The sequence below is a fragment of the Triticum dicoccoides genome, chromosome 4A, assembly GCF_002162155.2.
Source record: "Triticum dicoccoides isolate Atlit2015 ecotype Zavitan chromosome 4A, WEW_v2.0, whole genome shotgun sequence".
Lineage (NCBI taxonomy): Eukaryota > Viridiplantae > Streptophyta > Magnoliopsida > Poales > Poaceae > Triticum > Triticum dicoccoides.
In genome coordinates this window covers 589,522,950-589,539,560 of record NC_041386.1, presented here as the reverse complement: position 1 = coordinate 589,539,560, position 16,611 = coordinate 589,522,950, and the positions used below count along the sequence as shown (strand labels likewise).

Below are 16,611 nucleotides of genomic sequence, written 5' to 3'. Positions count from 1 at the left end.
CTCCACCCTCGTGGGCCCCCTGTTGCTCCACCGACGTACTCTTTCCTCCTATATATACCTACGTACCCCCAAACGATCAGATACGGAGCCAAAACCCTAATTCCACCGCCACAAATTTTTGTATCCACGAGATCCCATCTTGGGGCCTATTTCGGAGCTCCGCCGGAGGGGGTATCCATCACGAAGGGCTTCTACATCATCACCATAGCTCCTCCGATGAAGTGTGAGTAGTTTACCTCAGACCTATGGGTCCATAGTTATTAGCTAGATGGCTTCTTCTCTCTTTTTGGATCTCAATACAATGTTCTCCCCCTCTCTTGTGGAGAACTATTCGATGTAATCTTCTTTTTGCGGTGTGTTTGTTGAGACCGATGAATTGTGGGTTTATGATCAAGTCTATTTATGAACAATATTTGAATCTTCTCTGAATTCTTTTATGTATGATTGGTTATCTTTGCAAGTCTCTTCGAATTATCAGTTTGGTTTGGCCTACTAGATTGATCTTTCTTGCAATGGGAGAAGTGCTTAGCTTTGGGTTCAATCTTGCGGTGTCCTTTCCCAGTGACAGTAGGGGCAGCAAGGCACGTATTGTATTGTTGCCATCGAGGATAACAAGATGGGGTTTTCATCATATTGCATGAGTTTATCCCTCTACATCATGTCATCTTGCTTAAGACATTACTCTATTTTCATAAACTTAATACTCTAGATACATGCTAGATAGCGGTCGATGAGTGGAGTAATAGTCGTAGATGCAGGCAGGAGTCGGTCTACTTGTCTCGGACGTGATGCCTATATACATGATCATTCCTAGATATTCTCATAACTATGCTCAATTCTGTCAATTGCTCAACAGTAATTCGTTCACCCACCGTAGAATACTTATGCTCTTGAGAGAAGCCACTAGTGAAACCTATGGCCCCCGGGTCTATCTTCATCGTATTAATCCTCCAATACTTAGTTATTTCCTTTGCTTTTTACTTTGCTTTTATTTTACTTTGCATCTTTATCATAAAAATACCAAAACTATTATCTTATCATATCTATCAGATCTCACTCTCGTAAGTGGCCGTGTAGGGATTGACAACCCCTATTGCGTTCATTGCGAGGATTTATTTGTTTTGTGCAGGTACGAGGGACTCGCGCGTAGCCTCCTACTGGATTGATACCTTGGTTCTCAAAACTGAGGGAAATACTTACGCTACTTTGCTGCATCATCCTTTCCTGTTCGGGGAAAACCCAACGCAGTGCTCAAGAGGTAGCACATATAAGAGCCACTTCAACAATTTAATTATTGTCTTCTCCTATCGACCCCCAAAGAAAATAAAATAAATAAAACTATTTACATAGGAAAGCTCCCAACAAGCAAAAGAAGAACATGAAATATTTTTGGGTTTTCTTTTTAATTACTACTACAAGCATGGAAAGTAAACTAATTAAAAGCTACAACTAATTTTTTTGGTTTTTCTTAAGGTTTATTAAACACACAAGAAGAAAGCATTAAAAGGGAATAAACTAGCGTGGATGATACAATGAAAAAGTATGAACACCGACATCTAGCAATGAGTGTGTGAACATAAATGTAATGTCGATGGGAAATATGTACTCCCCCAAACTTAGGCTTTTGGCCTAAGTTGGTCTATGGCCACGGCTGGCCTGGCGGATATCCATAATAATAGTTGGGGTCGTACTGCGAAGAAGAAGATTCTGATTGCCACTGGTTGGCAATCATCTCCGGATCCCAGTGATAATTAGACTGTCGTGGAGGATCAATTTGTGGTTCCGACTCTGGCTCTGCGGCCGATGCAGGGTTCCGATAGGCGTGAATATCCTCCAGCGAGGCGAGGTACTGGCCTGCAGATAAATCAAACAAGGGAGGAGCAGGCAAGGTAATAGTCTCCGGATGATGTTTATCAAAGAACAATTTGTATTTAAGCCCCCCTTCCTTATTCTTTATAATGAAATCATGTGCTAACATACTCTTATAATCTAAATAAACAGTAGGCAACAATTTTTCTTCTTTTTCATAGTGCCTAATAGGTATGTTATAATATGCAGCAAGGCGTGAAGCATAGTTACCAGCAAAGATGGGTCCTTTTGTACGGTTCAGACTTAACCGTTTAGCAATAATACCGCCCATACTCACCGAGTTATCACGAAATAAACTGTGGAACAAAATAATAATATCAGGAACACTAAGGTTTCCACAATTTCCGCGACCAATTAAGCGACGACTAGCAAATATTGCAAAGTAGCATAAAACAGGAAAATGTATGTTAGTGATTCGTGCATCAGAAACCTTCCTCGTTTCCCCTACAGTGATGGTATCGATAAACCCATCCACATCGTCACATTTCCTCTATTTTGCCCTCGAAAGGGATCAAACAAACCCGACAAAAATCATAAAGTGACATCTTCTTAACCACATCATATAAATAAAACTCTACTGAGGGAGGTGATTCCCTGGGATAATAGTAGAAGTTTAGCAAAAAAGTATTGGTAAGTAAGAGATATTGTTTGCGTTGGTCGCGGAGGAAGTCGGTGAGGCCTGCATTCTTAGCCAATTCATAAAAATCCTGATAAATCCCGGTTTCTCTCAAGAATTCATCGGAGGGCCTTTCACACGGCCTAACCTCCGCGGTGCGAGGCAAATTATATTTGGGCTTCATTGCTTCTTCATTTTGCTTTTCCTTCGAGCTTTGGCTCAATGAGCCCCTCAAAAATCTCTTCATTATTCTCTGAAAAATTCTGAAATTTTTAGTAACTTCAAAATGAAAGTGAACCAAACTCAACAAAATTGATAGCAACTACTCATACAAGTGCCTAGAGCCTATATCATGCATCAAAACTACTTGAAACCATATAAATTTGACATGCAAGCTGAAGAACATGGTCACCTAGGAAGCACAAATTTGCAATGAATAAAGCACTAGAACAAAAACTAATTGGACCAATGGAGGAGTCACATACCAAGGAACAAGCCCCCCAAGCAGTTTTGTGAGAGGTGCTTTGAGCAAGGAGATCGAAAATGGCAGTAAAAATGAGCTTGGACTCGGGTTTGAACTAGATAATCGTGTTTGTGGGAGGAAGAAGGAGTGTGTGGGTGCAGGAATAAGTGGAGGAGGGCCACCATGGGCCCACGAGGCAGGGGGCGCGCCCTGGGGGGTAGGGCACGCCCCTGACCCTCGTGGCCACGTGCCAGCTCCTCCTGCTGTGTTCTCAATGCCAAATATTCTCAAATATTCCAGAAAAAATCATATTTAAATTTCAGGGCATTTGGAGAACTTTTATTTTCGCGGTATTTTTATATTGCATGGATAATTCAGATAACAGACAGAAAATACTATTTTTATTTTATTTAATATAAATAACAGAAAGTAAAAATGGGGTACAGAAGGTTGTGCCTTCTAGTTTCATCCATCTCATGCTCATCAAAAGGAATCCACTAACAAGGTTGATCAAGTCTTGTTAACGAACTCATTCCGAATAACATGGAACCGGAGAAAATTCGAATAACACTATGTTACCTCAACGGGGATATGCACATCCCCAACAATAAGAATATCATATTTCTTCTTAACAGTAGGAAGAGGAAAACAAAAACCTCCAAAAATAATCGATGGAATTTTTCCAATAGAATTGATATTGTGGACTTGAGGTTGTTTCCTCGGAAAGTTTACCGTATGCTCATTACCATTAACATGAAAAGTGACATTGCCTTTGGTGCAATCAATAACAGCCCCTGCAGTATTCAAAAAGGGTCTTCCAAGAATAATAGACATACTATCGTCCTCGGGAATATCAAGAATAACAAAGTCCGTTAAAATAGTAACGTTTGCAACCACAACAGGCACATCCTCACAAATACTGAAAGGTGTAGCAGTTGATTTATCAGCCATTTGCAAAGATATTTCAGTAGGTGTGAACTTATTCAAATCAAGTCTACGATATAAAGAGAGAGGCATAACACTAACACCGGCTCCAAGATCACATAAAGCAGTTTAACATAGTTTCTTTTAATGGAGCATGATATAGTGGGTACTCCTGGATCTCCAAGTTTCTTTGGTATTCCACCCCTAAAAGTATAATTAGCAAGCATGGTGGAAATTTCAGCTTCTGGTATCTTTCTTTTATTAGTGACAATTTCTTTCATGTAGTTAGCATAAGGATTCATTTTGAGCATATCAGTTAACCACATACGGAAAAAGATAGGTCTAATCATTTCAGCAAAGCGCTCAAAATCCTCATCATCCTTTTTCTTGGATGGTTTGGGAGGAAAAGGCATGGGTTTCTGAACCCAAGGCTCTCTTTCCTTTCCGTGTTTCCTAGCAACAAAGTCTTTCTTATCATAACGTTGATTCTTTGATTGTGGGTTATCAAGATCAACAACAGGTTCAATTTCTACATCATTATCATTACTAGGTTGGGCATCATCATGAACATTTTTATTAACATTATCACTAGTTTCAGGTTCATTACCAGATTGTGTTTCAGTATCAGAAATAGAAGTATCATTTGGATTCTCAGGTGTTTCAGTAATAGGTTCACTAGAAGCATGCAAAGTCCTATCATTTTTCTTTTTCTTCCTTTTAGAAGGACTAGGTGCATCTATATTATTTCTCTGAGAATCTTGCTCAATTCTCTTAGGGTGGCCTTCAGGATACAAAGGTTCATGAGTCATTCTACCAGTTTTAGTAGCCACTCTAACAGCATAATCATTATTCTTACTATTCAATTCATTGAGAAAATCATTTTGAGCTTTAAGTACTTGTTCTACTTGAGTGGTAACCATAGAAGCATGTTTACTAATAAGTTTAAGTTCACCTTTAACATTAGCCATATAATCACCCAAGTGTTCAAGCATATTTGAATTGTATTTCAATTTTCTACCAAAATAAGCATTAAAATCTTCTTGCTTAACCATAAATTTATCAAACTCATCTAAGCATGGGCTAGCAAACTTAGTAATGGGATTTCAGCTTTATCATATCTATAGAGAGAATTTACCTTTACTACTTGTGTCGGGTTATCAAGACCATGCGTTTCTTCAATAGGTGAAGGATTAAGATCATATGTTTCTTCAACATGCGGTAAATTAAGACCGTGTATTTCTTCAATAGGAGGTAAATTCTTAACATCTTCAGCTTTAATACCTTTTTCTTTCATAGATTTCTTTGCCTCTTGCATATCTTCAGGACTGAGAAATAGAACACCTCTCTTCTTCGGAGTTGGTTTAGGAATAGGCTTAGGAGGTGCCCAATTATTTTCATTTGTCAACATATTATTCAATAGAATTTCAGCTTCATCTGGTGTTCTTTCCCTGAAAATAGAACCAGCACAACTATCCAGGTAATCTCTGGAAGCATCGGTTAGTCCATTATAAAAGATATCAAGTATTTCATTTTTCTTAAGAGGATGATCAGGCAAAGCATTAAGTAATTGGAGAATCCTCCCCCAAGCTTGTGGGAGACTCTCTTCTTCAATTTGCACAAAATTATATATATATATATATATATATATATATATATATATATATATATCCCTTAAAGCAGCTTGTTTCTTATGAGCAGGGAAATATTTAGCAGAGAAGTAATAAAGCATATCCTGGGGACTACGCACACAACCAGGATCAAGAGAATTAAACCATATCTTAGCATCACCCTTTAATGAGAACGGAAATATTTTAAGGATATAAAAGTAGCGAGTTCGCTCATCTTTAGTGAATAGGGTGGCAATATCATTTAATTTAGTAAGGTGTGCCACAACAGTTTCAGATTCATAGCCATGAAAAGGATCGGATTCAACCAAAGTAATTATATCAGGATCAACCGAGAATTCATACTCCTTATCGGTAACACAGATAGGTGAAGTAGCAAAAGCAGGGTCAGGTTTCATTCTAGCATTAAGGGATTGTTGCTTCCATTTAGCTAATAATTTCTTAAGATCACTTCTATCATTACAAGCAAGAATAGCTCTAGCAGATTCTTCATCCAGACCATAACCCTCAGGAACAACAGGCAATTAGTAAGTATTAGAGGGAGAGTCTTCATCATCACTATCTTCAATATAATCAGTTTCAATAATTTCATTCTCTCTAACCCTAGCAAGTTGTTCATCAAGAAATTCACCAAGTGGCACAGTAGTATCAAGCATAGAAGTAGTTTCATCATAAGTATCATGCATAGCAGACGTGGCATCATCAATAACATGCGACATATCAGAACAAATAGCAGAAGCAGGTTTAGGTGTCGCAAGCTTACTCAAAACAGAAGGTGAATCAAGTGCAGAGCTAAATGGCAGTTCCTTACCTCCCCTCGTAGTTGAGGGATAGATCCTGGTTTTTGGATCTCTCAAGTTCTTCATAATGATAAGCAGATATAAATCCCAAGTGACTCAAAGAATAGAGCTATGCTCCCCGGCAACAGCTCCAGAAATTAGTCTTGATAACCCACAAGTATAGGGGATCACAACAGTTTTCAAGGGTAGAGTATTCAACCCAAATTTATTGATTCGACACAAGGGGAGCCAAAGAATATTCTCAAGTATTAGCAGCTGAGTTGTCAATTCAACCACACTTGGAAACTTAATATCAGCAGGAAAGTATTTAGTAGCAAAGTAATATGACAGTAGTGGTAACGGTAGCAAAAGGTAATAGTAGCAAAAGTAGTGTTTTTAGTATTTTGTAGTGATGAGAGCAATAGCAACGGAAAAGTAAATAAGCAAAGAACAATATATGGAAAGCTCGTAGGCAATGGATCAGTGATGGAGAGTTATGCTGGATGTGGTTCATCATGTAACAGTCATAACCTAGGGTGACACAGAACTAGCTCCAATTCATCAATGTAATGTAGGCATGTATTCAGAATATAGTCATACATGCTTATGGAAAAGAACTTGCATGACATCTTTTTTCCTACCCTCCCGTGGCAGCGGGGTCCTAACGGAAACTAAGGTATATTAAGGCCTCCTTTTAAGAGAGTACCGGACCAAAGCATTAACACATAGTGAATACATGAACTCCTCAAACTACGGTCATCACCGGCAAGTATCCCGATTATTGTCACTTCGGGGTTAACGGATCATAACACATAATAGGTGACTATAGACTTGCAAGATAGGATCAAGAACTCTCATATATTGATGAAAACATAATAGGTTCAGATCTGAAATCATGGCACTCGGGCCCTAGTGACAAGCATTAAGCATAGCAAAGTCATAGCAACATCAATCTCAGAACATAGTGGATACTATGCATCAAACCCTAACAAAACTAACTCAATTACATGATAAATCTCATCCAACCCATCACCGTCCAGCAAGCCTACGATGGAATTACTCACACACGATGGTGAGCATCATGAAATTGGTGATGGGGGATGGTTGATGATGACGATGGCGACAGATTCCCATCTTCGGAGCCCCGAACGGACTCCAGATCAGCCCTCCCGAGAGGTTTTAGGGCTTGGCGGCGGCTCCGTATCGTAAAACGCGATGAATCCTTCTCCTTTATTTTTTTCTCCCTGAAAGCAAATATATAGAGTTGGAGTCGAGGTCGGAGGAGCTCCAGGGGGCCCACGAGGTAGGGGGCGCGCCCCCACCCTCGTGGCTAGCGTGTGGGCCCCCTGGTCTTCATCTTTTGTAGGGATTTTTTATTATTTCCGAAAAGATGTTCCGTGAAGTTTAAGGTCATTCTGAGAACTTTTGTTTCTGCTCATAAATAACACCATGGTAATTTTGCTGAAAACAGTGTCAGTCCGGGTTAGTTCCATTCAAATCATGCAAGTTAGAGTCCAAAACAAGGGCAAAAGTGTTTGGAAAAGTAGATACGACAGAGACGTATCACCCACCTTGTGCCAGCCTGTCTCCGCGTGAAAAGAATGAAGCCAGCGAGAGGGACCGGTCGAACGCTCAACCGGTCTGCCGGCGCAAAGGGTTTTACAACAAACAGGGCCTTCTGCACTTTACTTTGTGATAGCCATAGTGTTTTATTTGACATAATCCCTAAGCTCGGGTTTTTGACTTGTGAATGGGCTATTGAATAGAACAAGATGCTTGCAGATTATGTGGTGATGATATGTATTTTAGGATTTACCATTCTAGTATCTTGTAGCATTTTTATATCTTTTCTTGGAACGAATCAAGTGTATGTCCGAGTGTTAGCTATCAATCATGTGTATGTGTAGTGCAAAAGTGAAAATAATAAGAAGCGATTTTTTTGTATATGTGCCAGTGTAATTCTATTGTTGAATATGCTGCTACTGGCATTGTGGATTGCCAAAAATGAAGTCATCTTTGAGCTTGGAACCATCAAGCATGTTTCTGACCCCTTGTAATGTGTCATGTTTCTACTGCATATAGCAATGGAGGAAGCTTATGAGGATGCGACTGAATGCAAAAGGCTACGCCCAAAGTGGGCAAAGGAGCAATATCGGCAAGGAGAGTGTTCACGGAGGTGTGAAAGGATCGAGAAGAGGTGACTAGAGGGGGGTGAATAGACTCTTAGCAAGAAAAGTTGCAGTTTTTAATTTTTTAAGTTGAAGTGGAGTGTTGGCATAAGTTTAAACATTTACAATACATATCAAGTAAGCATGACAAGAGTATATGAGCAGCGGAAAGTAAATCATGCAAGTTGCAAGAATGTAAAGGGATGGGATTGGAGTGTGCAAACGCAATTCGAGACACGAAGATTTTTGGCGTGGTTCCGATAGGTGGTGCTATCGTACATCCACGTTGACGGAGACTTCAACCCACAAAGGGTAACGGTCGCACGAGTCCACGGAGGGCTCCACCCACGAAGGGTCCACGAAGCAACCTTGTCTATCCCACCATGGCCATCGCCCATGAAGGACTTGCCTCACTAGGGTAGATCTTCACGAAGTAGGCGATCTCCTTGCCTGTACAAACTCCTTGGTTCAACTCCACAATCTTGACGGAGGCTCCCAAGTGACACCTAGCCAATCTAGGAGACACCACTCTCCAAAAGGTAATAGATGGTGTGTTGACACCACTCTCCATAATTTTGGGAGAAGTATGCTCGGCCAGTTCATGTTTCCACTATCAATGGTGATGGCACGGTTCTGCTTTGGGTAAAACATTGAAGGTGAGTCCTCTCGGCTTCTCTTCCTCCGCCTCTATTCTTATCCCTTTATGCCATGGCTACTTACGTTTTGGCCTTGATGGCCTGAATTGGCTTGGTAAATAATGCACTACTGGTTTTCAAAGTTCCTGATAGCTAGTTAGGTGACTCGATGTTCCTCTAGCTACAGAAGAACTCATTTGTTGAGTCTGTTCTAGTATGTTTTAGTTTTACAAAAGGGCTTTGTTCTAGGTAGGTTACTTGGCATTTGATTTTCCTTGCTTTCTTTGAGGAAATTGTTGGGTTGCTGGGTTGATGACTGCTGTGATGTTGTAGTAATTTTGTGGCCACCATTTTGGCAAAGATGATGCTATGGCGGCTGCCAACAGTTGATTTCCGTGACCGACGGTCCTTAACTTTTGTTAGCTACTGTACATTGGATGGGTGTCTCAGTTTTGTCATCTTTTTGGTTTTGAGAAAAGCATGTTGTTTTTGAAGTCTCCTGGCAGTGCCTTCCAATATTTAGTGTGAGATTGATTGTATAGTGTCTTTTTGGTCACTCACAAAAGGCTTGCAGATTGTGTAGTGATGATATGTATTGTAGGATTTAGATGCTAGTGTCTTGTAGCATTTTGATATCTTTTCTTGGAACCAATCACTGTGCTAGTCAATTTGTGGTAGCAACCTCCAGCCTTCTGCTGGGAAGCTTTTGGAGCTTGTGTTGGTTGTAGTTTCTTCACGACTGTTTGTCAGGTTTGCTGGGTGTCAATGATGTTGTTTATATTAGTTTTCTACTCTTTGATTTTGGCTTTGTTGCTAATTCAGAGTGTCATTGAATTCAGATTGTACTGTAAGTGTTTGACGGCACTATATTGACTTGTGTCATATATTGCATATGCTTGACAACTCATCAACAAACTTGTGACATATATTTAGAAGTCTGCTCCAATAGCTACCTTGTGAATTTGTTGTTGATATTGATGACAGTTACTCCTTGTTTATCTGTTGTCCCCAGCCAGGGACTTTGCAATGAAAGGAGTTGTTTTTCTGCTGGAGCGATATGCTGAAGACGCCTATCTTGGTGGACTTGCAGTTCTGTTGGGGTTTTCAGCTGGAGCGACATGCTGAAGATGCCTATCTTGGTGACATGCCGAAGGATCTCAATGGTGTCGAGTGTCATTGAAGACGTGAAGTTGTAGTTCTGAACATGGTTTTCCTAGTGCGGAGTGCTGGATGTAGGCCTATCTGTTTGGCCAATGAGCCTCTCTCTTTGGTGGTTTCCTAGGGAAGGTTACTGTTGCGGATGACTTGTCAATGAGCATCTACAGCAGCTCTCGCCTTGTGCGATGACAACGAGTTCACCGTGCTGCAACCGCCTCTCGACGGCCTGTACATGGTATTATGCTCGGCCAGCTCTCATCTCCACTGTCAACATGACATGGCGTGGTTTTGGCCTTGGCTACAAACATTGAAGGTGAGTCCTCTTGGCTTCTTTTCCTCCTCTATTCATTTCCCTTGCTCGGGGCATGTCGAGCCGTGGCCTTTTTGCCATGGCTACCTAGGTTTTGGCCTTGATGGCCTCGATTGACTCGGTAAATGATGCGCTACTGGTTGTCAAAGTTCTTGATAGCTAGTTAAGCGACTCAATGTTTCTCGCTATGGAAGGAACATTGTTGCCTTGCTAGGTTGATGGCTGCTGTGACTGGTTGGTTTGATCCATTCTTGCTGTATGTTCCTAGTATTGATCTGATGAAATAGTTGTAATTAAGAAATGATCATGACCTTTTTAGTTAACCCAGAGACACCTGGAATGTACTCCAAAAGCTTGTGCCGTCTGAAAGTTTTAGTCAATGCTTGACACATTGTTACACTTAACTATATAGAAGACACCCATTTTGTTGTACGTAACCTATTATGTCCACTTCATCATCTTAAAGTAAGCAGCAAGATGTTTCAGTTATCATGAGGTGGTATAGACACCACACATACGCTAAAATGGCATATGATGTGTTTGACATCACTATATTGACTTGTGACATATATATTGCATATGCTAGACAGCTCCTTATCAAACTTGTGACATATATTTAGAAGTCTGCTCCAGTAGCTATCTTGTGAAGTTACTGTTGATATTGATGGCATTTACTCCTTATTTATCTGTTGTCCCCAGCCATGGACTTTTCAATGAAATGAGTTTTTTTTTGCTGGAGCGATATGCTGAAGATGCCTATCTATTTCGACTTGTAGTTTTGTCGGGGTTTTCTTTGAGAAGCCACCTGGTTGAACCGAAGGCTCTCGACGGTGCCGAGTGTCATTGAAGACATGAAGTTGCAGTTATGAACCTAGTTTTCCTCGTGCGGAGTGCTGGATGCAGGCCTATCTATTTGGCCAAGGAGCCTCTTTCCCTGGTGATTTCCCAAGATGTACACAGTTTCTTGCACTAGCAACTACTACATTTGCTTGTTGGGATGAATTTATGTACATTATTTCTTCTTTTTTGGTAGACCTATGCTGGGCAGTGTAAATTTGTAGGGAAGTTCCTCCTATTGGTATGGAATGGGTTGTAATTTTGGAATGAACAAGGCACATTCATTTTTTGTTGAATAAATTTGTATTGCCATTGTGTATGTGATTCTTCCCAACGCGTTATGCTGCCAAAATTTCTGTTGAAATTTCCCCCGGACTTGTCAAAATCTAGGCCCTTTTTTGTCATGTTCTCAAACTCACAGGGGCTTGTGGTAAATAAGTAGGCCCTTCTGTGTGAAGTTTTCAAACTTAAGGGGGTTTCTGGTAAATAAATAGACCCTTTTGTGTCAAGTTTTCAAACTCAAGGAGGGTCTTGGTAAAGAAAACGTTTGTCGCGGAGTGACATTCTTTTTGTGCTTATTTGTTCCTTCTAAGTATGATTAAATGTAGAACTCGTACAAAAAACCATTCCTGATAAGGACGCCGTAGTAAAGTTTAATTTGTACCTCTTGATTCATTTCATGGCTATTTACACGTTTCTTGCCATTGGGCATTGGTAATGTAGTTTAGTCACAAAACAGGGCATCAGTCTCTTCACAAGGCCATAGGGAAGAAATTATTGCCGACCTTTACACAGAAACAATGGATCCACAAAAGGGATGTGTTGGTGGTGGCATGATAAGGTAATGCAAGATACATACGGAAGTATTTGCCTAGTATTTGCACTCTGTCTGGCCTCGAATATGTACACACATAAAATGGACCCTTGAGTGAGTGCACGTGATGATTGTGTGTCGATGGGGGAATATGACACATTAGCTTAGAAGATGCTAATGAACAGGACTCGCTATCCAAGCTGTGCATTTTACCTTTAGAGACCTCCAAGATGTGCATGCATGCAGTCACTCGATCCTCTTCACTTAAGCCATGTCACGGGAACGGTGAAGCCACAAACACAGCTCGCTGGCAATTGATCACAAGTCGTTAATGGACATATAGGACCAGCAGTGGCGGAGCTACAAAGAAATTGTTGGGCGGGCCAGTCTAAAGGAGAAAAAAAACGAATTCTGAACCATACCACAATTACTGGTACTAGGCATTATTCGTTATCTTGAAAACATCTGAACCATCTCATTTCCTTTGAAAACTAAACAAATTCTTCGCTGACTAACCTTACCCATGGCCAGTTAGTATTTACTACATAAATTACAATCTGTGAAACTTTGAAAACAATTGAATAATTCATGCTACCAAATCGATAACTAAGAATTTCAGACAAATATAGCTTTCTTATTTGAAAGGAGCCTATAGAAAAATTGGTCTTGGAAATTTGAGTTGATGCCATGAACTACAATTAGAAGAAATAAAGGAAATTATTATGTGCACAATCCATGTGCAACAGTGCAGCTGTGCCATGGCGTGGCCGTCCTAGCTTGGCTGAATCGGGAATGAATGTACGAGCGAAGCAGTGCTGGATGTCTCTGAATCTGGTCAGCTGGTGGACTTGGCTGCAGACCTGCATTGGGCTGGGCATTCACACGCAAGCTAACCAGAGGAAAGCCTCTCGTGAGCAACCAGGCTGCTGACGCCTCACAGACGGAGTGCACTGGGCATATGTAGTTTACTTTTTTCTTATGGGCAAGGCGGGCCACGGCACGCTTTTGCCTGCACGTAACTCCGCCATTGACGACCAGGGAGCGGTGCTATGCTTACCTTACATGGCGCCATGCAAGGCAGGCTAGAGCCAAAATTATATTTGTTCAAATGATGGTCAACACCATCTCATATCGTCATGACTACATTTTCTTGATATATTTTATTACCAACTAATAGTACTTCTTCCGTCTGAAAAAACTTGTCCCAAACTTGTCCCTTAAATGGACGTATCTAACACTAACTTAATGCTAGATATATCCGTTTGAGGGACAAACTTTTTTGGACGGAGAGAGTACTATATAAAAAGTGTTGTCCATGGCAGCAATTCAGATTTTAGAGTATCTCGCATGATTCTCATTCCGATGACCGGCAAAACACCACGTACGGTTTTTTTGCCACGTTGGCGTAGGCGAAGTCCCACATAAACCTAGCCATGGAAACAGAATCATTATGAGCAAAATGCCTTGTACAGCTGCTAGCTCCAGCACATGGTGCATGTGGGTTGTGTTGTCGTTGTGGATGGGAAAGAGAGTGGGCTTAGGGCATATCCAACGGTAAACCCTCCAAGGCTAACACTCAAGTATCATCATTTTCTCATCAAAATGTAACATCTTTAATATAAGTAGATGTCCAACATTATATTTGACTTGGAAATATACAAATTTTAATAAACTTACTAATCGATCACCACGACGGCAGAGTCCTGAAAAACACCTCGTTGGACACATCAGAGCGGGCAAACTCTGTGTCGGTAGGAGCGACTGGGGCCTGAGAGGAGACTGGTGTGAGAGCGACGATCTTGGCTTTCTCGTTGGCATAGAAGTGTGTGTGACTATTTCTCATCCTACCCACCTTCTTCTATTGGGCAGCCCGATCAAGAAAATCAGTGATTCAACTAATATGCCACGTCAGTCGACTGAGACTTACATAATAAAGTCTTAGTCGATTGAGATGTAGATGAATCCTTATTTAATTTTATTTCACCTCGATGCCTCGTCAAAATTGTCTAGTCGACATGACCAACCTAAGGTCAGTACTTGCATTTCTACAACTCATTCATTTCAGAGAGGGCACGTAAAAAGTAAGTACCGACAGGATAATCTGTGTGTCGCATAAAGCACGTCCAATGGAGAGTTGGTATGCGTCGCCAACGTCGCACTCACGTGCTTCGCCGAGAATGCCCTCACCGACGAGGTTACCTCATGCTTCGGGGAAATATCTAGTACTCCCATCCTTAAGGTGCTCCCATGCTCCAATCCTTGAGGTACTAGTATATATTGCACTCTGTCTGGCCTCGAATACGTAGGTATTTTGTGCATGCAGGTGATGATTGTGTGTCGATTCTATCGGGAACCACCGATGTTAACGTCACCAACACCACCTGCGGGCCTGGTCATGGCATCAGGTATACAAACAAACATACGTACATACATACCACATCCATGCGTATATTGTACTCCCTCCGTCCCATAATGTAATAGGTTTTTTGTGTCAATGATGTTGTTATATTAGTTTTCTACTCTTTGATTTTGGCTTTGTTGCTAGTTCAGAGTGTCATTGAATTCAGATTGTACTGTAAGTGTTTGATGGCACTATATTGACTTGTGTCATATATTGCATATGCTTGACAACTCATCATCAAACTTGTGACATATATTTAGAAGTCCGCTCCAGTAGCTACCTTGTGAATTTGTTGTTGATATTGATGACATTTACTCCTTGTTTATCTGTTGTCCCCAGCCAGGGACTTTGCAATGAAAGGAGTTTTTTTTCTACTGAAGCGATATGCTGAAGACGCCTATCTTGGTGGACTTGCAGTTCTGTTGGGGTTTTCAGCTGGAGCGATATGATGAAGATGCCTATCTTGGTGACATGCCGAAGGATCTCGATTGTGCCGAGTGTCATTGAAGACGTGAAGTTGCAGTTCTGACATGGTCTTCCTAGTGCGGAGTGCTGGATGTAGGCCTATCTGTTTCGCCAATGAGCTTCTCTCTCTCTGGTGAGATGAATCTTGATGAGTGCTGGATATGGGCCTACTACGTTTGCTTGTTGGGACGAACTTCTGTACATTCTTTCTTCTTTTTTGGTAGACATATGCTGGCTGTGTACATTTGTAGGGAAGTTCCTTTGGTTCGTATGGTATGGGTTAAGCTTCATGAATGTAACTTTGGAATGAACAAGCCAGCATCATTTTAATAAATTTGTTCTACCATTGTGCATGCGTTCTTCCCAACGTGTTATGCTGCTGAAATTTCTAGCGAAGATTTCCCCGACTTGTCAAAATCTAGGCCCTTTTTTGTCAACATTTCAAACCATGGGGGTGGTTTTCTGCAATAACTAGACCCTTTCTTGTGAAGATCTCAAACTCTAGGGGTGCTCTCGGCAAGGCAAAAAAGTACGGCGGAAAAGGATCTGGATCGCCAGAGTCGGAATTGGAGGCTTGTGTCGTCTGTCTGTCCCTCCCGTTGTTTAGAAAGAATAATTTTCCTGTGATTCGTTTATGATATTTGGTATGTAGGACAGCAGCGGGTGTATTTTTTGGATGAAAAAGTGATAGCAAATGCTCCTATAATCTTTTCCATGCCCTTGATACATTGCTCCAAAAACACTCAACCACACCCCCACAATCGTATCTGTCGAAACCCTAAAGTTATTCTTGGTCCCACAATGATATTTGCTAGTAGCGTTGATTACATCTCGTGGATAATGCTAGTTGGTTTATTTAGTGGAAGATCATATGTTAATGATGGGACTGGAGATGAGTCAACTTTAATTAGAAGGCGTCCCAAAAATTCGGAGTTTTTAGATCTTGATGCAAAAATTGATAAAAGTGGGATTGGAGAGGTCAAAACTTTAGATAGCAACAAACTCTGGAAAAATAGGTATTTATGGAGTTGGAATCAGGGTCTGCGGGGCCACCAGGTGGGGACAACCCACCTGGGCGTGCCAGGAGAGGGACGCCCTGGTGGGTTGTGCCCACCCAGGTGCCACCCTCCGATGGTTCTTGGCTCCAGAAATTCTTGTTTATTGTATAAAAATTCCTCACAAAATTCCATTCCATTCCGAGAACTAGTTTTGCACAAAAACAACACCATGATAGTTCTACTGGAAACAACGTCAGTACGGGGTTAGTTTCATTCAAATCATGCAAATTAGAGTCCAAAACAAGAGGAAAAACATTAGAAAAAGTAGATACGTTGGAGAAGTATCAATGAGGGACTAGACAAAGGAAGTTAAAATAAGTTACGATGAACGGTTAAGATTGACTCACTAAAACAATTCCCTCCCAACTCCCCTATTAATAAAACAGTGGGAGTTGGAGTATCAAGTCCCATGACTATTCCCTTATGAATTCCCAATCCCTCCAACCAAACAATAGATTTAAAGTCTCGTACCCCTTCAATTCCCATTCC

General features: G+C 41.0%; 1 protein-coding gene across 1 annotated transcript in view; it reads left to right on the top strand.

The window, feature by feature from the left end:
- Nucleotides 1-14,461, top strand: part of LOC119283715 (protein NRT1/ PTR FAMILY 8.3-like) — a 44,245-nt gene extending 29,784 nt beyond the window's left edge. Inside the window, exon 6 of the mRNA XM_037563145.1 lies at nt 14,317-14,461. Within this exon, the coding sequence (XP_037419042.1) occupies nt 14,317-14,461 (145 nt within the window). The remainder of the gene's footprint in view (nt 1-14,316) is intronic.
- The last annotated feature ends 2,150 nt before the right edge of the window (nt 14,462-16,611 follow it).